This window comes from Anolis sagrei, chromosome 1 (genome assembly GCF_037176765.1).
Source record: "Anolis sagrei isolate rAnoSag1 chromosome 1, rAnoSag1.mat, whole genome shotgun sequence".
Lineage (NCBI taxonomy): Eukaryota > Metazoa > Chordata > Lepidosauria > Squamata > Dactyloidae > Anolis > Anolis sagrei.
Window position 1 is genome coordinate 153076664 of NC_090021.1, and position 27289 is coordinate 153103952.

Sequence of the window (27289 nt, forward strand, 5' to 3'; positions counted from 1 at the left end):
CAGGCCAAGGTCTTTAGGCACTGCACCCAGTGTGCTGATCACCACTGGGACCACCTTTACTGGCTTGTATTGTTTTTATTATTATTATTATTATTATTATTATTATTATTATTATTATTATTATATGTTTATACCCCGCTTTGGCTCTCCATAAAGGGGACTCATCTTGGCCAGAGGAAGAGTGCTGGGAAGCCCTTTGGGAGCAAGGCCTGACTCTTCCCCTCCGAGGAGAGGGCATCCTGGTCCCACGGCCGCCCCCCTCAGGCCTCAGGCGGCTTCTCCCGCGGAGGTGGCGGCTTCCCTCCCAGGCAAGGCGGGGCCGCAGGGCTCCCGGCGGCACTTCCGTTCCGGCTTCCCGGCCTTGCGAGAGTCCGCTGCCTTTGGGGGCCCGGCCCCCTCCTTGCCCCCCTGCCTCAGGACAGAGGTGCGTAGTAGGAGAACGAGAAGCAGTGGTAGCAGCCAGCCCCCGGCCTGGAGGGGGAGTGGGAGAATGAGAGAATGCCTCTTTTCCCTTCACACGCGGGGCCATCCTCCTGCGGCCTCCACTGGGGCCTCCTCTTTCGCGGCCCTCGCCAATGACAGCCTGGGAGGTGGAGTGAGGCGTCAGCGCCGAGGAGGAGCGGAGCAGGGCGGGACAGGAGCCGCCGTCTCCCCCCTTTCTTCCCCCCTTCTCCTCCCCCTCCTCCCCGGCCCTTCGAGCACAAACAGGGCCTCACGGAGGCTTCCTTGCTCTGAGGGAAGGCTTGACCCTCTGCCGCTTGAACTAGGCCTCGGGAAGGCCCCCCTTTGGCGGGAATAAAGGCGCGAGCGTCTCGAGGGCGGGCTGGGCTTTGAGTCGAGGAGGGGCTTCTCAGAGGGATCTCAGCAGCATTATGTTTATTTACCCCACGCATGGGCAAACTTCGGCCCTCCAGTTGATGTATTCAACTCACAGAATTACTATGTTTATGGGAGTTGAAGTCCAAAACATCTGGAGGGCTGAAGTTCCACCAAAGAGGTTCACTTTGGCCTGGACACTTAGGGTCCTTCTACACAGGCATATAATAACCCTGAATATAAAGGCAGGAAATTCAGTATATCTGCTTTGAACTGGGATATCTGAGTCCACACTGCCATATATTCCAGTTCAAAGCTGAAAATGTGGGATTGAATGCAACTGTTTGGAAGGGGCCTTTCTAATTATTTTCCAGATCACCAGACAGGGTGATCTGCCACAGCAACGTGTGGCAGGGGACCACTGCCACAGCAACGCGTGGCAGGGGACCACTAGATAGATAGATAGATAGATAGATAGAGATTAGTATTATTACATAATTATTTATTATGATGATGTTTATTATGATTTTTTTTGTCGTGTCAGGAGCGACTTGAGAAACTGCAAGTCGCTTCTGGTGTGAGAGAATTGGCCGTCTGCAAAGACGTTGCCCAGGGGACGCCAGGATGATTTGATGTTTTTATCATCCTTGTGGGAGGCTTCTCTCATGTCCCCGCATGAGGAGCTGGAGCTGATAGAGGGAGCTCATCCGCCTCTCCCCGGATTCGAACCTGCAACCTGTCGGTCTTCAGTCCTGCCGGCATAGGGGTTTAACCCACTGCGCCACCGGGGGCTCCATTTATTATGATGATTATGCCCGTATCTTGGCCTGGGCAGTTAGCATCATCACTATAATGTTTATCTATCTATCTATCTATCTATATATATATATATATATATAAATGTTCTGTGCATAATGAGTACCCTAACAACAACAACAAAAACCAATGAACAAAATCACACCAAATTTAGCAACAAAACATCTCACAATACAAGGAGTGACCATCACTCAAAAAATTATGATTTTGTCATTTGGGAGTTGTAGTTGCTGGGATTTATAGTTCACCTATAAGCAAAGAGCATTCTGAACCCTACCAACGATGGAATTGAACCAAACTTGGCACTCAGTTCTCCCATGACCACCAGAGTGGGCCACAGCAACGCGTGGCAGGGGACGGCTAGTTGTTTTATATTAATACTAGCCGTCACCTGCCACACGTTGCTGTGGCCCAGTCTGGTGATCTGGGAAATAAAGTAACGAGAAAGTGTTAGTTTCTAATATATGCAATTTCTTTATGCTTGTGGGTAAACAGCACTTCTTGCTGTTTCTTTGTCAGTGTTGACGTGGAGAGTGTCTGGTTTGCCTACTCTGGAACATGCAACATATAATTGTCCTTCTTTAGGGGTCCCTTTCAAATCTATGATATTATATCTGTGTGTATGTGAATAATATCTATCTATCTATCTAATCTATGGCTGGATGGCTCTTTGTCGGGAGGGCTTTGATTACGTTTTCTTGCCCTGGTGAAGGGAGTTGGACTGGATAGCCTTAAGTATTTTCTGTTGGTCATGGGGGTTCTGTGTGGAAAGTTTGCCCCAATTTTGTCGTTGGTGAGGTTCAGAATGCTCTTTGATTGTAGGTGAACTGTGAATCTCAGTGACTACAACTCCTAAATGTCAAGGTCTATTTTCCCCAAATTCCATCTGTGTTCATATTTGGGCGTGTTGAGTGCTTGTACCAAGTTTCGTCCAGATCCATCATTGTTTGAGTCCACAGTGCTCTCTGGATGTAGGTGAACTACAACTCCCAAACTCAAGGTCAATGCTCACCGAAACCCGTCCAGTATTTTCTGTTGGTCATGGGAGTTCTGTGTGCCAAGTTCGGTTCAATTCCATCGTTGATGGAGTTCAAAATGCTCTTTGGTTGTAGGTGAACTATAAATCCCAGCAACTACAACTCCCAAATGACAAAATCATACATTTTTGAGTGATGGTCACTCCTTGTGTTGTGAGATGTTTTGTTGCTAATTTGGTGTGATTTCGTTCATTGGTTTCTTGCTGTTTCTTTGTCAGTGTTGATGTGGAAAGTGTCTGGTTTGCCCACCCTGGAACATGCAACATATCATTGTCCTTCTTTAAATCTATGATACTATATCTGTGTGTGTGTAGATAGATAGATAGATACTAGATAGATAGATAGATAGATAGATAGATAGATATATTGTCGAAGGCTTTCATGGCCGGAATCACTGGGTTGTTGTAGGTTTTTCCGGGCTATATGGCCATGTTCTGGAGGCAATTTTTCTCCTGACATTTCGCCTGCATCTATGGCAAGCATCCTCAGAGGTAGTGAGGTCTGTTGGAAGTAGGAAAATGGGTTTATATATCTGTGGAATGACCAGGGTGAGACAAAGGACTCTTGTCTGCTGGAGCTAGGTGTGAATGTTTCAGCTGATCACCTTGATTAGCATTCAATGGCTTGGAAGTGCCCGGGGTGAATCTTTTGTTGAGAGTGATTTTATGTGCCTGTTTGTTTCCCCTCTGTTGTTTTGTTGTTGTAATTTTTGAGTTTTTTAATACTGGTAGCCAGATTTTGTTCATTTTCATGGTTTCTTCCTTTCTGTTGAAATTGTTCACATGCTTGTGGATTTCAATGGCTTCTCTGTGTAGTCTGATAGATTGATAGATTAATAGATTGATTCAGGTGCTGATTATGTATACAGTCCCCGCATCTTGGCCTGGGCACTCTGCCTGGATGGAGCAAAGCCCCTCCCTTTGTTGGATGGAGGCGGAGGGGGGGGGGACTGGGAGGCGCTTTCAATCCGGATCCCACCCCTTTCATTGATGAAATTTAAATCCGTGTGGCTTTCGCCTCGCATCCCGGGCCACTCGTTTCCAAGGGCAGAGGGAGGGAGGAAGGGAAGGAAGGAGGAGGAGGAGGGCCTGGCAGCATTCCTTTGGTTGGAGGAGGAGGAAGAGGGAGCCCTTTGGGTCCTTCTTCAAGCCTCTCCAAGGATCGATACTTGATACAGGGAACCATCTGCTGGGAAGGAAGAACTGCGTGGCCGGAAAGGGCCTTTTTTCCCCGAGGAAAAAGAGAGAGAGAGAAAAGGGGGGTGGGAGGGAGAAGGCGCCTCAATTTTTCTATATTTTTCTAGAGCCAGAGTATTTTATTTTCCTAAGGATCCAAAATGTCGTCTTTTGCAAAAGGTAAGCACGTTTTCGCCTTTGTTTCTAAACGGGGAGGGGGAAAGGTGTCCCTTTAAACCGATTCGAGAGCGGGATGAGTCCCCTGGTGTCTTCCTAAAGGCTGCACACCCAAGCAGAGGCAGTGGCTGCAGCAGCTGCTGGCTTTGGCTCTGTGGGGTCACAGGAGGAGCCTGTCCTTGGCTCTCCCTCCAGGGATTTTTGGCCAGGCTGCTTCTGTCAAAACCCTGCTGCGAAAATAGATTGAGAATGGGGAGGGTCTTGCCAGTGAATGTGGGCACCCTGTCTTTCTGGACTACTACCCCCTTTTTGCTACTGACGTGGCTTGATTCTCAGGAATATTATCTTGCGAAAGCAGGAGGAGACATTTCGTGAACAGTGATGACTCTGATGTCTTGCTGGAGCCTTTCTCAGCCTCTCCCTCCTTCAAGGAAATGATTCCTGCAACAGGGTGCTTATTATTTTACATTGAAAGGATCTTTGTGCTTGCAGTGTGCTCATAGAAGTGACTCTGTTGACTGGTCAAACAGCCAAGGTTTTCATTACCTTTCATTGGTTCAGGAGACTTCGAACTGGAAACATAGCTGGAAACATAGGTGCTAACTGTCTTGGTGACTGTGATAATATTCCTATGTGCTGCTCCTTCATGGACTGTAACCTTTACACAGTGAAGAGCTAAAAGCAGAGTTAGCTGAACCTTGAAATCAGCTGCCTGAAAGTGATCCACCTATGACTAATCAGCTACATAGTAGAAAAAGCATAAAATATTATTTTAGAGTGTGATGTCGGGTTTTTTCATGAGAGCCGTTCAACAGTGGAACTCTCTGCCCCGGAGTGTGGTGGAGGCTCCTTCTTTGGAAGCTTTTAAACAGAGGCTGGATGGCCATCTGTCAGGGGTGATTTGAATGCAATATTCCTGCTTCTTGGCAGAATGGGGTTGGACTGGATGGCCCATGAGGTCTCTTCCAACTCTTTGATTCTATGATTCTATAATCCTGGAAAAGTCAATTTCGCTCTTGGACCAGTTCTTAAACACGCTTCGTGTATTCCAAATAGACTGGAACGTACTTAGTCCTAATCCTTTTTTAATACTGGTTTTAAATCACTTCATTGGATGTGTTGCAATAGAAGATTCCTAGATTAGTTTAGTGTTTACACCTTATTTTATTTTTCTGGATATTTAATGTTTATCTTACTAAAGTGGTATTTGTCTTTACTGTTCTAATATAGCACAAATCCTATGTAAAATCATACTACGTATTTTTGACATTAATATTGAAATCTGAAATATATACAAACTGATTTGTATATACCAGGCATGGGCAAACTTTGACCCTCCGGGTGTTTTGGACTTCAACTCCCACAATTCCTAACAGCCGGTACTTACTTAGGCGATCCCTCGTTGGCCGAGTAGGATAGTCTTCCAGGATTCTGGTGGGTCCGTAGGTGACTGTGGAGCCCTATTCTTGACCTGCATCATCTCCCGCAGTGTGGGCATTGGTTTCCAGGTGGAAGGCGGCCTCGGTTGGGGTTGGCTTGACGCACCTTCCTCTTGGCACGTTTCTCTCTTTCACCCTTCATTCGAGCCTCTTCAAATTCTGCAGCACTGCTGGTCACAGCTGACCTCCAGCTGGATCGCTCAAGGGCCAGGGCTTCCCAGTTCTCAGTGTCTATGCCAGAGTTTTTAAGGTTGGCTTTGAGCCCATCTTTCAATCTCTTTTCCTATCCTCCAACATTCTGTTTTCCATTCTTGAGTTCGGAGTAGAGCAACTGCTTTGGGAGATGGTGGTCGGGCATCCGGACAACATAGTTGATGGCGGAGGACCACCAAAGCTGGTGGTCTTTGCTTCTTCCAGCACGCTGACATTTGTCCGCTTGTCTTCCCTAGAGATTTGCAGGATTTTCCAGAGGCAGCGCTGATGGAATCGTTCCAGGAGTTGCATGTGACGTCTGTAGACAGTTCACGTCTTGCAGGCGTATAGCAGGGTTGGGAGGACAATACCTTTATAAACAAGCACCTTGGTCTCCCTACGGATGTCCCGTTCCTCAAACACTCTCTGCTTCATTCGGAAAAAAGTTGCACTCACAGAGCTCATGCAGTGTTGTATTTCGGTGTTGATGTTAGGCTGTTAGGAATTGTGGGAGTTGAAGTCCAAAACACCTGGAAGGCCAAAGTTTGCCCATGTGTGGTAAACATGTTTCTTTAAGTATAAATTTTCTAACACCACAAGCGCAGTATCCAAATCCTTGAAATCTAAGCATTTCTGATGTGAGTGTCTGTGGACCCCTCCACACAGCTATATAACTCAGAATATTAAGACAGATAATCCACAATATCTGCATTGAACTGAGTTGGGGGTCCTTCCACATAGCCCTATATCCCAGCATATCAAGGCAGAAAATCTCACAATATCTGCTTTGAACTGTAATATTTGACAGTGTGGACTCAATCACCCAGTTCAAAGAAGATACCGTGGGATTTTTTGCCTTGGTATTCTGGGATATAGAGATGTGTGGAAGGTCCCCCAGTGTCCGGGCCGTGATGAACCTCTTTGGTGGAGAGAAAAAGTGTGGAAGGGCCCTGAGTACCCTCTTGGAAATAGGGCAGAATATTATTATTATTATTATTATTATTATTATTATTATTATTATTACTATCTTGGTCCTCACTGCCATATAATCCAGTTCAATGTGGATTGTATACATCTGTATGGAAGGAGGCAGCCTTCCCATTTGGAGATGTCCTGCATGAATGGTTTTTCCAGGCTGCTGGCATTTTCTAGCACTAACCAAAGAGAGTCTTTACAGTTCCATTTCTTCACTATTTCTAAAACCATGTGAGATCTTAGCTTGAGCATTATGGCTTTATGTGTCATGTTGGTATGTCAGATTTCCCTCTCCACACAGCCTTATATCCCAGAATATCAAGGCAGAAAATTCCACAATATCTGCTTTGAACTGGGTTATCTAAGTCCACACTTATATAATATGGGATTTTCTGCCTTGATATTCTGGGATATAGGGCTGTTTGGAAGGGCCATTCCAGAGAGGCCCTATATCCCAGGATCTGATCCCAGATTTTCTGCTTTAAACTGGATTATATGAGTCCCCACTGCCAGATAATCTGGGATAAACTGAAAACTTGGGATCAGATCCTGGGATATAGGGCCTGTCTGAAAGGGCCCTCTGCCTCATTTTAAAAATGCTCAAGTGCAGTGGTTTTCCAGCTTTTACCTTTTGCTTCAAACTTGATGAAGAATTTGGTGTTAATTGTGATAGAAATGAAATAGGGCCCTTCCACACAGCCATATAACCCATAATATCAAGGCAGATAATACACAATATCTGTTTTGGACTGGATTATCTCAGATCCCTTCCACACAGCTGAATAAAATTTCACTATCTGCTTTGAACTGGGATATATGGCAGTGTGGACTTAGATATTCCAGTTCAAAGCAGATATTGTGGGTCATTCTGCCTTGATATTCTGGGTTATATGGCTATGTGGAAGGGCCCAAAGTCCACATTGCCATATAATCCACTTCAGTGTTGACTTTATACAGCTGTGTGAAGGGGCCATAGACCACCTCATTTGAGAAGCACCATTTATATATGTGCAGATGGCATGCATATATGTGTGTGTGTGTGTATGTGTATATGCCATCTGTTACATATAAATGTATATAGATTTACTTCCAACAATACTATAATCTCAGAATTTACCAATATGTGTATGCGAAATTGTAAATTCTTAAACTAGTATTGTTGGAAGTAAACAAAAATGAAGAATCAGAATTCCATTAGTACTTGGAAATATCAATACAGATTGAGTATCATGTATTTGAAATGCATGGGACCAGAAGTATTTTGGATATCAGAATTTTTCAGATTTGGGAATATCTGTTTTTTATATACCTATATAGTGAGAGTGGAGTCCCAAGTGGTGCAGTGGGTTAAACCACTGAGCTGCTGAACTGGCTGACCGAAAGGTCGCCAGTTCAAATCTGGGGAGCAGGGTGACCTCCCGCTGTTAACTCCAGCTTCTGCCAACAGTTTGAAAACATGCAAATGTGAGTAGATCAATAGGTATTGCTCCTGTGGGAAGGAAATGGCGCTCCATGCAGTCATGCTGGCGACATGACCTTGGAGGTGTCTACTGACAACGCCGGCTCTTCAACTTAGAAATGGAGATGAGCACAAACCCCCAGAGTCGGACACGACTGGACTTAATGTCAAGGGAAAACCTTTACCTGCATAATGAGAGAGATCTCGGAGATGAGACACAAGTCTAAACATGAAATGAATATATATTTCATATGAAGACTTTGTTTTATGCACAACATTATTTAAACATTTTATGCGATTATCTTCAGATTCCGTGTATGAATAATATGTATAAAACAAAATCTGCATATATTGAACTGGTCGAAAGCAAGGATGTCACTCTCTCAGTCACCCATGTTGATATTTTTTATGTTTGGTCCTGGAAATTCAGTTAAGAGATGCTGGAGCCGTAATACTATTGACTATAATTGTAGCTTCTGCTGTAACTGTAGAACAGTTGGAAAGTGTTCATGAGGGATTAAGATATGCAGTAAACATTGAGCATCCACAATTACTACTAGCACGCTAGGAGATACTACTGTGATCAAAAGCTCACAGATAAATAAATCTGTGGTGTGTGTGGTCACTGGGAAGTGGCCGGAGGTGACACTTGCAGGAGGACGTAGAGGACAGCAAACCAGGGAAAATGTTAACTTCAGGATGCTGTGAACTTGCTTCAGGAAAACTAAAATACAGAATAAATTGTGTAGCTTTATCAGATAAAAAAATATGCCAAAGTCAGCAAGAACTTTCCAGACTGGTGTCTTGTTCTCAAAGTACCATTGTAGCTCAAACACCATAATAATCATTAACAGCAACAAACAAACTGCAGTTAAACATTAAAATAGCTCAACTGTGCTGCTTATAATAAACTTGCAAATAGGCATTAAGCCTGCCATTCTGAATGTATTTGCCTGATATAAGACCAGTTGAAGTCAGAGGAAATTTGCGCAGATACTAATTATTTTGCTAGCAAGTAGAATCATTGGAATCCTTTGGTGTGTAGCTGTGAAAAACAGTCTTAGTTCACTTTTATATATTTGAAGATGGTTGTTATATTGCCTTTAAGTCTTCTCCTTTCCAGCTCCTGCCCTTAGCGGGTTGAGAAGGGTAGGGTACAAAATATTCCTTTTCAAACCCCTTTAATGGTCCTGATTATCCTAATTGGAAAGAATGTGAAGAGGATGATAATTCATTGTTTTGAAAAAGCAGGGTCAGATCTTACAGAAATATCTTTCGGTCTTGCACTAATCTACACCAAAGATACGTGTCAGGGCAGGCCTATTAAAACTTTGCATGTGATACTCAGGAACATGTGAACATAATGTGAACCAGGGAATTCTTATTTGTATTGATCCATACCGGATCTACTCCCCCATTTTAATTACTTTTTTAAACATCAGCTCTCTCACGATCCTTTGAGAAGTGCTTCTGATGCTTCTTTTCTCTTCCCAGAATCAGTAGTAGATACAGTTTTGAAAACAACTTCATCAGAAGTTGTGCAAGGTGGGGAATGTTTGACTCTTCATCTGTTTAGGAGAAGAATGTTCATGCATACAGACATTCACACCCTTGCTGTTGCCAAGTTGGGTGAGACGGTTTGCAAAATGATTGGTGGAGATAGGAGCGTCTTCAATGGAAAAAACTATTTTTCCAGGGCATGTGTGCATGTGACCTAATTCCCAGGGAGTGACATCCTAGGAGTTTTTTTGTTTTTTTTGTTCAGCACTTTTAAAGTATACCATATCAGAGGATCTCAGCCCCCCTACCCCCACCCCAGCATAAACATGCGTCCCACTGCAGTTCTCTACTTACCCACTCAATAAAAATGGCTCCTGTAAATTAGAGTAGGAAAGAGTTGGCATTGGAGAAAGCCTCGTGCCTCTGAAGTCATGGCAGTTATTACACAAGTTAAAATAACTTACCCATAATATGTAAATGCCCTGGGCATGTATTGCAAAACTTCAAAATGCCCTTTTATGGAATTTGGAGTGTTGTAAATCAAAAAACAAAGTTTGCATGTTGAAACAGTTGGCTTCCTCCATAGCTTTGTGTTTTGCTCACATTTTCATTTTGTGCGTAAGAAAAGAAAAGAACCATATAGACGAGTGTTTCTCAACCTTCCTAATGGCGTGACCCCTTAATATAGTTCCTCATGTTGTGGTGACCCCCAATTATAAATTTATTTTTATTGCTAGTTTATAACTGTAATTTTGCTACTGTTATGAATTGTAATGAACATATCTGATATACAGGATGTATTCTCATTCACTGAACCAAATTTGGCACAAATACCCAATACGCCTAAATTTGAATACTGGTGGAGTTTGGGAGAAATAGACCTTGACATTTGGGAGTTGTAGTTACTGGGATTTATAGTTCACCTACAATCAAAGAGCATTCTGAACTCACCAATGATTGAATTGGGTCAGACTTCCCACACAGAACCCCCATGACCAACAGAAAATACTGTGTTTTTTGAGGGTCTTTGGATACCCCTCTGACACCCCCTCGTGACCCCCCCCCCAGGGGTCCCGAACCCCAGGTTGAGAAACACTGATATAGACTCTGCAATAAGTTGAGAAGTTGTAGTCTAATCATTTCCCCTGAAAACCAGGGTCAACTTATCCAGAAGTCAGTGCTGGTTTCCGTATGAATTGAGTCAAGAGTTATTGGTGTGGATTGTTTTTCAGATATCTGATACAACACACAAACATCTTTTTTGTTTGGAAGGGGCTGTTACCCATTACTCTTTTTTCATATCAACTATGTCAGGTCCTAGTCTTATGGCTGTTTTTTTCAGTGTCCTCCAAGGTGACTCAATACATGGTTTCATTAATATGAGACCTCCTTGAAAAAGCTTCTTGATAACATGTTCTCCATCATGCTTCTAGGCAAAACAACCAAACTATCCTTGGACACCATTTGATCATATGTCCAAAAACCATTTGTAATCCATATATTTGGAAGTTTACCAGCAGTTTACCAGCTGTTAGGATTTCTGGGAGTTAAAGGCCAAAACATCTGGCGACCCACAGGTTGAGAACCAGTGTACTAGATGCGTTAGTTTTAATATATTAAAAGGTAACTCAGGTTTGGTGCTATTATATAAAACTACTATATGGAGGATAAGACAGTTTTTCTCTTGTCTTCTCAGAAACATCACATGGAACTAGATAGGTTTTTGGCCTGATCCGGTAGGACTCTTCTGTGTTCTTGTAGCAATTATGAAAACACACATATTTTGTATATTTTCCATCTCCTCTCTTTTTCTCACAAGAAATGTAGGCTAGACATCTGTAAGCACTTACATACACAGAGAATTTAAACAGCAATTTATGAAGTCACTTTGCCTTTATGTATGTATGTTTTCATTTCGTTCAGTCCTATAGGAGTAGAGTTGAACCCTTTAGTTTCTATCGCTATAGGAATGAAAGCCTTTGGGCTGAAAGTGGAGATAAACCACATTATTTCAATTCATGAGGCATGGCGGTCAAGGAATTCCTAAACTCCTTGCGAAAGACTCAGGCAATTTTGATCACCATTGAGCAATTGATCCCATTTGTTGAAATGTTTTTTAAATGACTAAAGCAAGCCAGCAGCCTTTGTATTTACAGTATGAAGTACCATCGATTGGCACTCCCAAGTCCCATATGTGTGTTCTGTGATCTCTGCATTAAAAACAAAGCAAATAAAGATGAGAAGGTCAGAGCAATTCTCTTTTCATGTTGCTTGGTACCTGGGTAATAATTGAATATGCAGGAAAGACAAAGTGGGGGGGGGGGGGGAGGCGTGATGCAGAAAAATTACTGGAACTGAGAACAGCATGACACTTCATGGGCAGCTTTCTATTTTTTGTATGACATCCATTTATTGAGAAGGAAGTGATATTTCTCAACTAATGTGTAATGTTTAGCACAGAATGGCCTAATGTTATTCTTTCCAGACAGCTGTTAGCTTCTGAGATTTTTTCTCTCTCCATTGCTTAGTAACTGATTAATATTTTAATGAAAATGTGTGTTTTAGCTTTTAAAAAAGCTAATAAAATGTGTTTTGTATATACGTAGTTTATAATTCTTTGCCAACCCTGGAAGTTCTTCATTTTTATTACTTATACCTACTAACTACTAAAATTGTTTATTTTTTTCAAACAGATTTTAGCAAAGCAATGTCTCAGGCTGGTACTTCCCCATTTCAGGAAGCAATTAGACAAGAACTGGAATATTCCATGAAAGTGGAATTGGACAAAATACTTGCAACTGCACCACAGAATGAACTGCCGGTAGGTACTGAAATTACATTCATGAGGGGAAAGGTTTGTAATTTAGAGATGTATTTGAATTACGATCCCCTACATGTTTTCATGTTTCGTTCTGGACAGATGGGTTTAGTTTACCAAAAAAGAGTGACAGGAGAATTTTGGCACTGTGGTTTTTAGAACTGTGTGTCGGAGTGAATACATTACATACAATGAATAAAAGACTATCCTGAATGCATTGCTTTTCCATGGTTGATTTATTTTATTTATTGTGTCAGGAGTGAATTGAGGGTAAAGTTAACATGTATTTAAAAACACAAACAAAGTTTAAAAACATTATGCTAAATGTCCTTTGACCAGAAGCTGGCCACTTCAAGTGGCTTTGGTGTCGCTGTGAGAAGGTCCTCCATTGTGCATGTGGTGTGGCTTAGACTACATTGCAGTTGGTGATCTGTAGTTTGCACCTCCGCACTTGCATGTCATGGACTCCACTTAGTAGCCCCTTTCTTAAGGTTAGCTCTGCATCTCATGGTACCAGAGCGCAGCCTGTTCAGCGCCTTCCAGGTTGCCCAGCTTTCTGTGTGCCCAGGAGGGAATCCCTCATCTGGTATCAACCACTGATTGAGGTTCCAGGTTTTAGCCTGCCACTTTTGGACTTTCATTTGCTGAGGTGTTCTTGCTAGTGTCTCTGTAGATCTCAGGAAGATATTTCTTGATTTAAGGCGTTGGTGTGCTGGCTGCTATCGAAACAGAGGATGGACCAAAGATGCCAATGCCTTGGTCTTTTCCTTATAGACTGCTACTTTTTAGCGGAGGTCAGGTGGTGCAATACCTGCTAAACAGTATAATTTCTCCATGGTTAATGAAAATCTAGAGCTGATGGAAATGGTATCCTTGCCTGTATTGTTCTGGTGAAAGAGCAAAAGTAATTTTTTTCTCTTTTCAGGCACTGTAGTATTGCCCCCAGCATCATAAAATTCAATGCTTATATATAGCAGTTCAGCAGAGGCACTAAATGTAATAACCAGAGATGGTTTTCTAATGATAGATAAGGTTCACTATTATGGCAAAATGATGCATTTTCAGGTTTAAAAAAATTCCCTGGCTTCAGCTGTATGCCAAAAGGGCCCAGTTGTCTGCAGAAACTATTCCTAGCTGATAAAGAGAAGCCATCAAGCATTTTTTTTTCTTGTAGAAGATTTGTTAAAAGTGATGGAGAGTTCATTTTAGTGTGGCTAGCACATGACTCATGGCAGCTTATATCTCTTCTCATCTTATCTCTCTTTCTCTGTGTCTTTTAGCACACTAAGAAGGACTTGGAAGGGTTTAAAAAGCTCTTCCATCGATTCTTACAAGAAAAGGGACCTTCTGTGGACTGGGGAAAGATCCAGAGACCTCCAGAAGACTCTGTAAGTTCCAGCAGCATGATGCGAATAATTACTTTTGTAATTGATCTTGTTATTTAAGTATTCCACTCATCCAGAAGGCTTCAAGACATTGAGTCCTAAGTAAAAACTATTCAAAATAATTGGAAGTAAGCATTCTTTCTTCAGCTAACCGATAAATCACTGTGTATGACCCCACAGTAGCCCTGAATTCTCAGAAATATGGGCTTGCCTTCATTACTTAAGAGACATTTGGTCAGTGTTTGCATCTAGCTTCTAGAGAGGTTTTACAGTGGACATTGGGGAATGTCCACAGCAAGAAGTTCATAAACTAAATTGATATTAGATGCTGCATTGAATACCTTGCCATTCTTGTTGCTGTTCACAACTTAATAAGACAGTGGGGGTTATAAAATTCTTCCATTTCAGGATTATCTCAGTTATCTAAGTATTTCAAAATAATAGGTATGTGTGAACAATATGCAGTTTCAAGTACAGTAAGTCTTTCCCCTGTCATATCTGCTGGGGATAGATTCCCAACTGGACCACAATAACCTGAAACTGTGAATATGACCAAATACCATTTAATTACCTGACATGCAGTGGGGTGAAACCACAGATATAGGTTCTGGATGTATACATTATTTTTATATATGAATTTTCCCTTCAAATGTTTGCAAATCCTATATAGATATAATTAGCTATATATAGAGAAATGTCTAGATAGATAGATAGATTTTTTTTTTGTCGTGTCAGGAGAGACTTGAGAAACTGCAAGTCGCTTCTGGGGTGAGAGAATTGACCGTCTGCAAGGAAGTTGCCCAGGGGATGCCTGGATGAATTGATGTTTTTATCATCCTTGTGGGAGGCTTCTCTCATGTCCCCGCATGAGGAGCTGGAGCTGATAGAGGGAGCTCATCCGCCTCTCCCCAGATTCAAACCTGCGACCTGTTGGTCTTCAGTCCTGCCAGCACAGGGGTTTAACCCACTGCGCCACCGGGGGCTTCTCAGATAGATAGATAAATAGATAGATAGAGAGATAGATGAATATAAACAGTTCACTGGATAATTGCCCCCTAACTGTAATTTGCACTTTATCACTGTCCCCTGGCCTATAGACCTGGCCTTCAAAATACCAAATGACATTACCCTTCCAGCCCTAACTATTATCAGCTTTTGCACTTCTCTACCAACCCTTGTCCTGACACTATTGCACAAGCTCCTAGCCCTCCGAGTTCAGTATTTATAATTGTTCAGTTCTATGGATTGTTTTACGATGTTGTGTTATGTTACTATAATGTGATTATTTTATCTTTTTAATTTTATTGTGTCATGTTTTGATCTATGTTTGTCCCTTTGGGGAGATAGAGGCGGGGTATAAAAATAAAATAATAATTATTATTATCGTATCTATTTTTATTTTGAAATTTACCAATAGCTGCTGCATTTCTCACCCATGTCCTATACTTGAGTCAATAAGTTTTCCCAGTTTTTTGTAGTAAAATTAGGTACCTCGGCTTATATTCGGGTCAGCTTATATTCAAGTATATACGGTACTTAGAAGTTATCTACTACTGAATTTGATGGAATGTGCTCTCAAATAAGTGTTTAGGACTGCTGCTTGCACCAGCCTTTCTATCTTAACAGTTATAATATGTCTTTGCAGTATTTGACAAAATTCATAGTCTTTGGCTAGAAAACTATATATCATAGTAGAACTCAGGCCTATGTAGCATTTCCCACTGCTTAATAAACATATATTCTTTTTCCTCATGCAATCATTCTAGATCTAATATCCTCGATGTTTAAATAGTTACTCACTTTTAGTAAACATTTTACTCCTGGAAAAGGTATTCATGAAGTACCTCTGGTATATCAGCCCTTCTTGGGCAAACTTCCTGTTCTTTACTACGATGTAGTGACGACACAATCTCAAAGTAGATGACAAAAATAGGCTTGGCTTATGGGAAAGTATGTTCCTTCCTGCTTGCGTGGGGACATGACACAAAGTTGGTTTTAAATGTTTACACTTGAACTTGTAAAATTCTTAATGCCACCTCCTTGGAAATTTTCACCTGAATGTTTTGCCAAGGAATGAAAGTTATACAGTGGTGAGTTGTTGAACCCATAGAAGTTTGGGTTGTCCCATCTTTACATCCCTTTCCTCCCTCCTTTTTTAATATATCACAATAAAAGCTAAAATATTGTTGGTTTTTTAAAATTAAGTACATTTGAACATATGTCTCATTAAGATTGTGCTTTTTCAACTATGGGCCCTTCCAGACAGGCCCTATATACAAGGTTTTCGGTTTATCTCAGATTATCTGGCAGTGTGGACTCATATAATCCAGTTTAAAGCAGAAAACCTAGGATCAGATCCTGGTTTTGGGAGGGCCCTATTATAATTGTGATTGCAGAGAGAGGGCAATATTGATGTACAGCAGATGTGGAGTAATGCACCCTAACTTCACATAGAAGTTGAAAATGAGTTAGTTTGCTGTAGACAGGAATTTTGGTGAAAGTCTGCTTTCTGGGGCATACTGGATAGAAAACCAGTAGATGTGGGCGTTGAGAGGTGAGATAAGTCCTGTTCATTGCCCTGAGGCCTCTTAAGATAATGCCACCCCAGTTGTAATTATAGGGTTATTCAAATCCACATACCTCCTTCAGGCTAAGCTAGTATCTGAGACAAAGGTGTTGATGGTGGTGGCAAAGAGAGTGTAAACAAGAAAGTGGATCTGGTTCAACAGCTCAGATAGCTCTTCTTGTCTTCCTTTTTTGTTGCTAACTGCCAACAAGTGAACTTTGACTTATAGCGATCTCATGAATAAGAGACCTCCCTACAGGTCTTAAAGATTTCCTTGATAGTATCTCTCCACCTGGAATTCACTCTTCCTCTTTTCCTAGTGCATTCTATCAACTTACAGAATCTATCAACTTATAGAAACTATATATGGGCATTATTTTTGTTAATGTTCATCTGTAAACCTGCCTTTGCACTTTCTTTCTTGACTTCCTTCAGTAACTGTTCCAAATCCTTGCTTTGTTCTGAAACTAGTGGTCAGTATAGTTAAGGCAGCCCACTAGCCAGGCAAACGAGTGAAAGGTGTTCTGGGACGGCATTGGATGGACAGGAGGGAAAGCAGGCTGCAAAGTGGGGCTGCTGAGAGCGCGAGCCACTAGCGAGTGTGAAGTGGGCCGTAGAAATCAAAATTGCTATGATCTATTTTGCAAAGGCCCCTCCACTTTGCTCATGCCCCAGATAGCATGGATCAGAGCTTAGAAAAAATTAATCTTTAGGATTACAATTTAATGCAAACCTCAACCCTCAGCTGTGGACTCTTGCACTTCTAGTTCAATTTAGACTTGCAAAATCACATTTCACATGAGTTGCTTTGTGGGATTTAATGAGAATTGCAGCCGTATTTTCCTGGGGCCCTGATGATGTCCATTCCCAGATTTGCAATTGATGTAAATAGAGGGGTTGCCCATTTCTTAACAATCACTTGACACCATTTATTTATTTATTTATTTAAAACATTTATATTCCGCCCTTCTTACCCCGAAGGGGACTCAGGGCGGAGCACAGCATATATATGGCAAATATTCAATGTCGGGACACAAATTCACATACAATACATAAACATTAAAAAGCATTTATCAAAATATTAAAATACACCATTTAAAACTGTCCTAGTCATCTGTGTAAAATCTAATTGGCCTGGTCATCTTTCCTATTGCGGCTTTATTGCCCTGTCCTAAAAGCCTGGTCCCACAGCCAAGTTTTTACCATCCTTCTAAAGGACAGGAGGGAGGGGGCCGACCTGATCTCACCAGGAAGGGAGTTCCATAGCCGGGGAGCAATCACCGAGAAGGTTCTGTCTCTCGTCCCCACCAATTGTGCCTGTGACAATGGCGGGATGGAAAGCAGGGCCTCCCCAGAGGATTTTATTTATTTATTTATTTAGAACTTTTATATACCGGTCTTCTCACCTCCGACGAGGGACTCAGGCCAGTTTACAACAGAGGAGTTTATACACAATAGTTAAAACATCACGTCCTGTAAAACTCTATATAAAACACATTAAAATACAATCATATAATTACATAAAGCCAAGTCGTCAGAATAAAATCATAATTCATCACCATCCGTCCGTGTGGTCAAGGGTTATTGACTCACTCATCAAATGCCAGGTTCCAGAGCCAGGTTTTCACCAACTTTCTAAAGGTCAGGAGGGAAGGGGCAGTTCTAATCTCCAATGGGAGAGAGTTCCAGAGCCGAGGGGCCACCACCGAGAAGGCCCTGTCCCTCGTCCCCACAAGACGCGATTGCGAGGGTGGTGGGACCGAGAGCAGGGCCCCTCCAGAAGATCTTAACAACCTTGATGGTTTTAATCTCCATGATGGTTCATAGGGGGAGATGCGTTCAGACAGGTAATTTGGGCCGGGGCCGTTTAGGGCTTTATAGGCCAAAGCCAGAATTTTGAATTGTGTCCGGTAGCAAACTGGCAGCCAGTGGAGCTGACGTAACATGGGAGTTGTATGCTCCCTGTATGCCGCCCCGGTTATTAACCTGGCTGCCTCTCGTTGGACTATTTGAAGCTTCCAAGCAGTCTTCAAAGGCAACCCCACGTAGAGTGCATTGCAGTAATCTATCCTAGATGTAAAGAGAGTGTGGACCACCGTGGCCAAGTCTGATTATGGGGATGTGTTACATATAATGGAGCTGAAGTAGGCATAAAGCCACAGAGCTGATCACCAAGTCCTAAAATATCAGAGCCCACTTTTTCCAGGGTAGAGAAATGTGCTGATGCTCTTCAGAGCACACTGATGGAGAGCAACTGGTAAGAGATCTGTCTCTTGTTCTCCCAGGTGGAGAAGGAACTGTAGAAGGGGAGAGTCAGCATATTCTCTGCATTGTCTTCAGAGTTTGCAAAGGGTGTAACAGGAAGAGAGACAGCATATCTTTCTTATAGTTACCAGCTGTACTTAAAAAAATATATCATTGCACAGTACAGTATGTATTGTGAGTGAGAGTTTAATGTCTGATGGGGATCGGGAAAAGGCAGAATTACTCAACACCTTCTTTTCCTCAAGTCCAATCTCTTTGACCTCGACAAACATTGATCTCCCACATTTCCCTCAGTCTGCACTTCTGGCAGGTTCCCATGGGAACTGATATCACCTTCACCGTTCTCCTGGAGACTGCCAGGAGTTTCCAAAACATCTCTCTCTAGGCCGCTTCCAGTCTCCTCTGGGACCTCTGAATCTCTCTCAGCATCCCTTTCCTCTTCATCTGAACACTCAGAATCTGAGCAAGCTACAACACATGGCAACAGAAAGCATCTCTTTCGACCAGAGTTAGATCTGTTTCACATAACAGAAAACATTTGTTTTAAGATCTATTAAGAACTAAGACAGATAAATAAAACAATTATTGAACAAGTTAAATAATTGAATTGTGCCGATATGTAGACCGCCCTGAGTTGCCTGCGGGCTGATATGGGCGGGATATAAGTGATGTAAATAAATAAATAAATAAATAAATAAATAATCACTGCATTAATCAACTTATCATCCATAAAAATAGAATCATGCAAGTCTTGGGTCGAAAAATTAATGTGGCACTAAACAACAACTGCCCCTTTCTCTCTCTGTATCCATTTATGTCACTGTAGATGGTGCTACCCCATAAAAAAGGTAAGGGTTTCCCCTGACATTAAGTCTAGTTGTGTCCAACTCTGAGGGTTGTGCTCATCTCAATTTCTAAGCCGAAGAGCCCGCATTGTCCATAGACACCTCCTATTTTATTTATTTATTTAGTATATTTTTATACTGCCCCTCTCAGCCTTCCGGCAACTCGAGGTGGTTTACAAGGCAAAAATTCAATGCCACCAAAAACACAAATACAATAAACAATATAAAAATATCAGCAACAATAAAATCAAAACATAATAAAACATACTTAAATCGATACTCACTAAAACAATATCCAGTTCCGTCATATAGTTATTCCGTTGTTATATCCACTACTCAGTATTCTCAAATGGCTGCTCAAATAGCCATGTCTTCAGATTCTTCCGAAATGATAGGAGCAAAGAAGCCAATCTAATCTCCTTAGGAAGGGCATTCCATAGCTGAGGGGCCACCACTGAGAAGGCCCTGTCTCTCGTCCCTGCCAGCCATACTTGTGATGGTGGCGGGACTGAGAGCAGGGCCTCTCCAGATAATCTTAAAGTCCTCGCAGGTTCGTAAGGGGAGATTCGTTTGGACAGGTAAGTTTTGTGTCTCAGTCTCTCCTAAGTCATGTGGCCAGCATGACTGCATGGAGTGCCATTACCTTCTCGCAGAAGCAGTACCTATTGATCTACTCACATTTGCATGTTTTTGAACTGATGGGTTGGCAGAAGCTGGGGCTCACCCCTGCTCCCTGGATTCGAACCGCCAACCTTTCAGTCAGCAAGTTCAGCAACTCAGCAGTTTAATTCGGTGCGCCACACAATGTCATACCCATATTGTAGTTTCAAACAATTTCATTGCCTTGACTTATACATAGCAGACCCTTATATCTTATTGTATATCTTTGTAGCTTTGTGTACAGTTGTAAAAATAGTGTTTACTTTCTTTATTGGTTATCTATCCAGTTCTGAAGAGCGATAATAGCAAGACACCCACCTAAAGAGCACGCAGCATTGGAAACAAGGGGGGGGGGGGGGGACCTATGTGCTTGAAAGACTATAAAAAGAACAAGGAAGTAGAAAAAAGACATTCTGCCCAAATAAAGGTGACAGTGGATTGATTTGATGGTAGATTTGGAATAGAGAGGAAAAGCTTGTGACTCAAATATGATATATCTGGTAGAAATCTGATTCAGTAGTTGGCATTGTTCTTACCAAGTTGATTTGAAACTTGTCTTTAAATATAGGTTTTGCAATCAAGTTGTTAATAACCACAGTACTCTATTGTGAAATGGCTACAAGGAGTAACGTAATAAAAGCCTAAACAAAATGAGCATGAATTCTATCCAAAATGAACATGCTGGCTCTTAGAGGCATATCACTTTATCTGAACAGCAATTAATATGGGATTAAAACATGTGTACACAGGGAGAATGACATACTTTAAAAAACAGCTCATCTTTGTGAAGTTCAAAAATAAGGTTGCAACCCGGTACAACTGTTTTGTGTCTCAGTCTCTCAAAATGAGAATGGGTCTTTCATACTTCAATTCCTGTCCTATTCTTTTGAGTAGAGATGGAAAGAATTGTACTCTAGATAATTTGCTTGAAGTGATCGTAGTACAGCAAATAAAACTCTAGTGCAGTTCAAACAGGCTGCAGTTTAGCATGCCATCTAAAATTAATTCCATCTAGAAATAATCACTGTGCCCCTTCGCTGACTAAACCATGGCTCAGAACACTCGCTTTTATATCTATTTTGGCAGTTCTTTGTTAATGATCTTTTAAAAGAAATTTATAAATTAGGAAAACTTATTTCAACCATATGTGAACATATCTTAAAACAATTACATTCCTTTTAGATACAACCCTATGAGAAGATAAAAGCCCGGGGTTTGCCGGATAGCATTGCTTCAGTTTTGAACAAGCTGGTTGTAGTGAAACTCAATGGCGGCTTGGGCACCAGCATGGGATGCAAGGGCCCCAAAAGCCTTATTGGGGTGCGGAATGAGAATACCTTCCTGGATTTGACTGTTCAGCAGATCGAGGTGAGTTGGCCGGTGTTAGTTTTCTGAGGGGTTACAGAATATTCACAGTTCCACATGTGATTCAGAGACACTGATCAAATGCTAAATACAGTGGAAATGCAGTTCAATCTGTTTGCCTCAATGAGAACCAGACAAATAGCAGTCCTGCCTGCATCTGGCGCTTCTGTCTGTTTTGAGGAAGGTTGACAGTGTTCTGATATGCCATTACCTTTTTGGCATAGAGCTGCTCTTTCATCTGGAGTGAATTTGGGGGTAAAAACACCTGGAAGTAATGGGGGAAGTAAAAAAAAAGCAGCTACAGAAATGTTGAAGTTCTTTTGCTCGTAATGAAGTGAAAGAGGATGTGCAGACACAACTGGAGTTAACTGTTTCTGTCAACGGGCTGGCAGTGGGATGAGAGGATACTGAATTATCAGAAAGCAAAATAATAACAATAATAATAATAATAATAATAATAATAATAATAATTTTGTTGTGTCAGGAGCGACTTGAGAAACTGCAAGTCGCTTATGGTGTGAGAGAATTGGCCGTCTGCAAGGACGTTGCCCAGGGGATGCCCAGATGAATTGATGTTTTTATCATCCTTGTGGGAGGCTTCTCTCATGTCCCCGCATGAGAAGATGGAGCTGATAGAGGAAGCTCATCCACGCTCTCCCCGGATTTGAACCTGCAACCTGTCGGTCTTCAGTCCTGTCGGCACAGGGGTTTAACCCACTGCGCCACCGGGGGCTCAATAATAATAATAATAATAATAATAATACTTTATTTATATTCTGCCCTTCTCACCCCAAAGGGGACTCAGTGCGGATCACAGTACATATACTTGGCAAAACATTCAGTGCCGTTTTGTATAGACAATACACAGACAGATAGACAACAGAAGAAGGTGGTTTGTTTTGATTCAGTGCCCAGCTGTTTTTGATGCCATGGAAGGTTGGGCTTGAGTCCAGAGGGTGCTGTTGAGTCCAGAGGGTGCTGTTGCTCTATCCTCTATGACAAAGAGCTGTCAGGACTTCCTCCTCCCTTTTGGTCGCCCAGCATTTTCTGATCTTCTCTCGTTATGGCGTCATAAAACACCTCCTCCACTTTTTAGTAGTACCTAATTTCTCTAATTACAGCTAAAGCTGTTTTCGAATTGCTTAGGTAAACAGTGAGCTAGGGTGTCATTTGGCAGCTCACGACAAACCTGGGGTTCGAACTTGCAACCTTTTGGTTGATAGATCTTACAATTGCTGACGGATTTACCAGCTGTGCTAAACCTCCGGCCCCAATCCCATTATTGAATCTGCCATGGCGACAGTAGATGGGTTAGAACCTACCCCATGTTTGTAGCATGTTTTTATGATATTTCACCTCAAGTAGCAGCATACAGTTGGGGAGCTGCATATTCCTCTGACTGTTTTTGCGTGCAAAGAGCTGGGAGTGGCTCGGGGTTGCAGTTGCTGCCAGGCTCACCTCCATCATTACTTCAATTTGTGTTGGGAATGCCAGAGAAACTTAACTTTACTTAGCTCTGCTTTGAAAAGAGAGATAATTCTGTAGTGCTTAACATAATCTGTTTTCACAGCATCTAAACAAAACCTACAACACGGATGTTCCTCTAGTTCTAATGAACTCCTTCAACACTGATGAAGACACCAAAAAGATCTTGCAAAAATACAGCCACAGTCGTGTGAAAATCTACACTTTTAACCAAAGCAGGTAAGACTGTTGTTGTTTTTGATCCCAATGATGTGTGATGCAAAGTCTTTAAGGAGTTTTCCTGTTTATCTGTAAATGAGGGCAAAGAACAATAATGACCCTAGGATACTGAACTTCAGCTTTCATAATTCCTCTCCATTGCCTATGCCAGGGGTCCTCAAAGTGTACTCTGCAGAACCCCAAGGGCCCTGAAGATGTTAGTGAGGGGCTCCATGGCGCCATGCTGCTTCCCGCTTCCTCCTCTTTCCTCCTCCCAAAAAATGCAAGGAAATTTGATTGTGTTTTTCCTGCATGGCAGAAGAGGGTTGGACTGGATGGCCTCTGGGGTTTCTGCTATTTTATTATTATTATTATTATTATTATTATTTTATTATTATTACAAAAGCTAGATGACCATCTGTTGGGGGAGATGCTTTGTGTTTTTCCTGCATGGCAGAAGGGGGTTGGACTGGATGGCCTCTGGGAGTCTTCCACTGAAATACAGTTAAGTTTATTTATTTATTTATTTACTTTATTTGTACACTGCTCTTCTCAGCCATTAGGCGACTCAGAGCGGTTAACAACAAGCAGCGGCAAAAAATTCAATGCAAACATCATACAGCCATTTAAAAACAATTAACACAATAATACACTAAGCAATTAACATCAATAACCATCAATAACATCAATAAACAACTCACTAGCGTCTCATAACTAAAACCATAATCCAAACTCATCATCCGTTGTTCCAATTCCTATAATTCATTGTAATTCATTGCACTGCCTATTCAAACGCCTGTTCAAATAACCAGGTTTTCACTTTCTTCTGAAATGCCATTAGTGAGGGAGCCAATCTAATGTCTGTGTGGGTAGGGCGTTCCACAGCTGAGGGGCCACCACCGAGAAGGCCCTGTCCCTCGTCCCCGCCAACCGTGCCTGAGTTGCAGGCGGGATCGAGAGCAGGGCCTCCCCAGAAGATCTTAAAGTCCTAGTGGGTTCATAGGCGGAGATGCGTTCGGATAGGTAACTTAGGCCAGAACCGTTTAGGGCTTTATAGGCCAACGCCAGCACTTTGAATTGTGCCCGGTAGCAAATTGGCAGCCAGTGGAGCTGGCGCAACAGAGGAGTTGTATGCTCCCTGAATGCCGCTCCTGTTAGTATCATGGCTGCCGAGCATTGAACTAGTTGAAGCTTCCGAGCAGTCTTCAAAGGCAACCCCACGTAGAGAGCATTGCAGTAGTCTAAACGGGATGTAACCAGAGCGTGGACTACCGTGGCCAAGTCAGACTTCCCAAGGTACGGGCGCAGCTGGCACACAAGTTTATGTTGGTTAGAATTGTTTTTCATTTTAAATAGTGCATTTCTTTCTTTCTTTCCTTTTTTTTGCAATGTGAATTAGTTTTGGGTACCTAATTAATAAGCTGTGTGAACTCAATAATAATAAGTTCACACAAACACTATCCACTCAGCCCATACCTATATATATATATATATATATATATATATATACACACACACACACACACACACATTATATATAATATATAATATAATATAATATAATATAATATAATATAATATAATATAATATATAAACATTGGGGCTCCACGAGAAACTTTTGCTTCAAAAAGGGTTCCGTGGCTAAAAAAGTGAGAACCCATGGCCTATGCCAGGGGTCCCCAAACTTTTTAAACAGAGGGCCAGGTCACAGTCCCTCAAACTGTCGGAGGGCCAGATTATAATTTGAAAATAACATGAATGAATTCCTATGCACACTGCACATACATTATTTGTAATCCAAAAAACACTTAAGAACAATACAATAGTTAAAATGAAGAACAAATATAAACATATTAATATTTCAATGGGAAGTGTGGGCTTGCTTTTAGTTGATGAGATAAGATTGTTGTTGTTTTTGTGTGCTTTCAAGTCGTTTCAGACTTAGATTGACCCTGAGCAAGGGCCGGGTAAATGACATTGGAGGGCCGTATCCAGGCCCCGGACCATAGTTTGAGGACCCCTGGCCTATGGTAATGAGGGCTGATGAGAGTTGCAATCCCACAGCTTCTTAAGGGACTGCACTTTGCCCACACTTGTTTCTGAGCATAATGTGCTATGTGCTTAAAATGTGGCTGATGTTTGAAGCCTCATCTCAGGGCTTCAGTAATTCTCCAGCGACATCCTGCATCCCTGTGCTGCTCACCTAGCTGAAAAGATGTATTATTTTGCAGGTACCCACGCATTAATAAGGAATCTTTACTGCCAATAGCAAAAGATGTGTCTTACTCTGGAGAGAATACAGAGGCTTGGTATCCTCCAGGCCATGGTGACATCTATGCAAGTTTCTACAATTCTGGATTACTGGATAATTTTATTGATGAGGGGAAGGAGTATATTTTTGTGTCCAACATCGATAACCTTGGTGCCACCGTCGATCTCTACATTCTCAACCACCTCATGAATCCGCCCAATGGAAAACGGTGTGAATTTGTTATGGAGGTCACCAATAAAACAAGGGCAGATGTTAAGGTAAAAGGAAATATTTCTTTTCACAAACATTGCTTCTGACAAAGTGAAGGCTGCTTCCTTTTCCTGTTGTTAGGTGTGTTGGATCTACCAAAAACAACAGATTGATTCCACAGAAATTTCTTTCTCCTCCCTTGTTCTTGAGCCCTTAAATCAGGTCCCAAGGCCCGTAAAGCAAATTTCCTATTTCTAAGAGGAGCTCAGTCATCCGTTCCACTGTGAAACTGGCAACCCGTATTCTTTCATTCCCAGTTTGTATCCGTAGAAGGTTTATGTGGGCCACTCCATCACAACCATGGAAGATTTTGTACTTTTAGGGCCTACTCCAAGACGTTTCTTCTGTTGAGGCTGTACTAAATGTTTCCTATAGAAGCTATGATTGGGGCAAGGCAGCTCCAGCATCCACCTAAAAGCCACATTGTAAAGTTTTATTTTAATTTGAAAAGATAGCTCTACTGAAGCCATTGATGCTCTTCTATGTTTGCTGGTGCTCAGAAAATCCCATTAGGCTTAAAATTTTGTGTTTCTCCAGGGCGGTACGCTTACACAGTATGAAAACAAACTGAGACTGGTGGAAATTGCTCAGGTGCCAAAACCGCATGTTGACGAATTCAAGTCTGTTTCAAAATTCAAGATATTTAATACAAACAACCTGTGGGTTTCGTTATCGGCAATTAAACGGCTGCAGGAGCAAAATGCAATTGATATGGAAATTATTGTTAATCCAAAGGTAAGGAACCGGAAAGAGTCAGGAAGAAAAACAAAACAAAAACCCACCCCTTGTCTTTTTAATAAAATATTGAGAAATCAGGCTTTCTAAAATTTATTTGAGCTGAACGGTGGAAGAAGCATTTCAAGGTGATAGATAGATAGATAGATAGATAGATAGATAGATAGATAGATCTGTGTCTGTGTGTCTGTCATAGCTACAGAAAAGAACTTTGAAAAATATTTCAGAAGTATAGCAAAATTAAATTTTTTTGTTGTGTCAGGAGCGACTTGAGAAACTGCAAGTCACTTCTGGTGTGAGAGAATTGGCCGTCTGCAAGGACGTTGCCCAGGGGAGGCCCGGATGATTTTTGATGTTTTATCATCCTTGTGGGAGGCTTCTCTCATGTCCCCACATGAGGAGCTGGAGCTGATAGAGGGAGCTCATCTGCCTCTCCCCGGATTCGAACCTACGACCTGTCAGTCTTCAGTCCTGCCTGCACAGGGATTTAACCCACTGTGCCACCGGGGGCTCCTCCTAATTCAATGATAATTATTAATAAAGATTGTGGTTCTTGGAATAGATTTTATTTGCAGTGCCACTGTATATGGTTTTTTTTCAGATTTTCAACCAAATAATTTACAGTACAGTGATTTATAAAGACACTGAATTTAGTGACTAATTTATACATATGTCACAAGCTCCCCGTAAATAGTAGGCTATGTAAGATGTGTGTATGCATGAATAAATTCCGAAAAAATATATTTAGTTTGAAATTTCCATTTCATTCTGTGTAAAAACGTTTGTGTTGTGATCCAAAAACTTGGGAGTTGTAATTTGGACAAGGACAAATAATATAATTTTATTCTCCTTGATTAAA

The 27289-nt window shown here is 41.8% G+C and overlaps 1 protein-coding gene across 2 annotated transcripts in view; it reads left to right on the plus strand.

Moving 5' to 3' along the window:
• The first annotated feature begins 317 nt into the window (after nucleotides 1–317).
• UGP2 (UDP-glucose pyrophosphorylase 2) overlaps nucleotides 318–27289 on the plus strand; it is a 34753-nt gene continuing 7781 nt past the window's right edge. The window contains exons 1-7 of one of the 2 annotated variants that reach the window (XM_060784529.2): nucleotides 318–424; nucleotides 12280–12407; nucleotides 13685–13792; nucleotides 21308–21493; nucleotides 23061–23194; nucleotides 25406–25703; nucleotides 26233–26430. In XM_060784529.2, the coding sequence (XP_060640512.1) occupies nucleotides 12294–12407; nucleotides 13685–13792; nucleotides 21308–21493; nucleotides 23061–23194; nucleotides 25406–25703; nucleotides 26233–26430 (1038 nt within the window). In that variant the 5' untranslated portion in view covers nucleotides 318–424; nucleotides 12280–12293. Of the gene's footprint in view, nucleotides 425–3651; nucleotides 4025–12279; nucleotides 12408–13684; nucleotides 13793–21307; nucleotides 21494–23060; nucleotides 23195–25405; nucleotides 25704–26232; nucleotides 26431–27289 lie in introns of those variants that run through there. The other variant, XM_060784520.2, reaches the window with a different exon arrangement.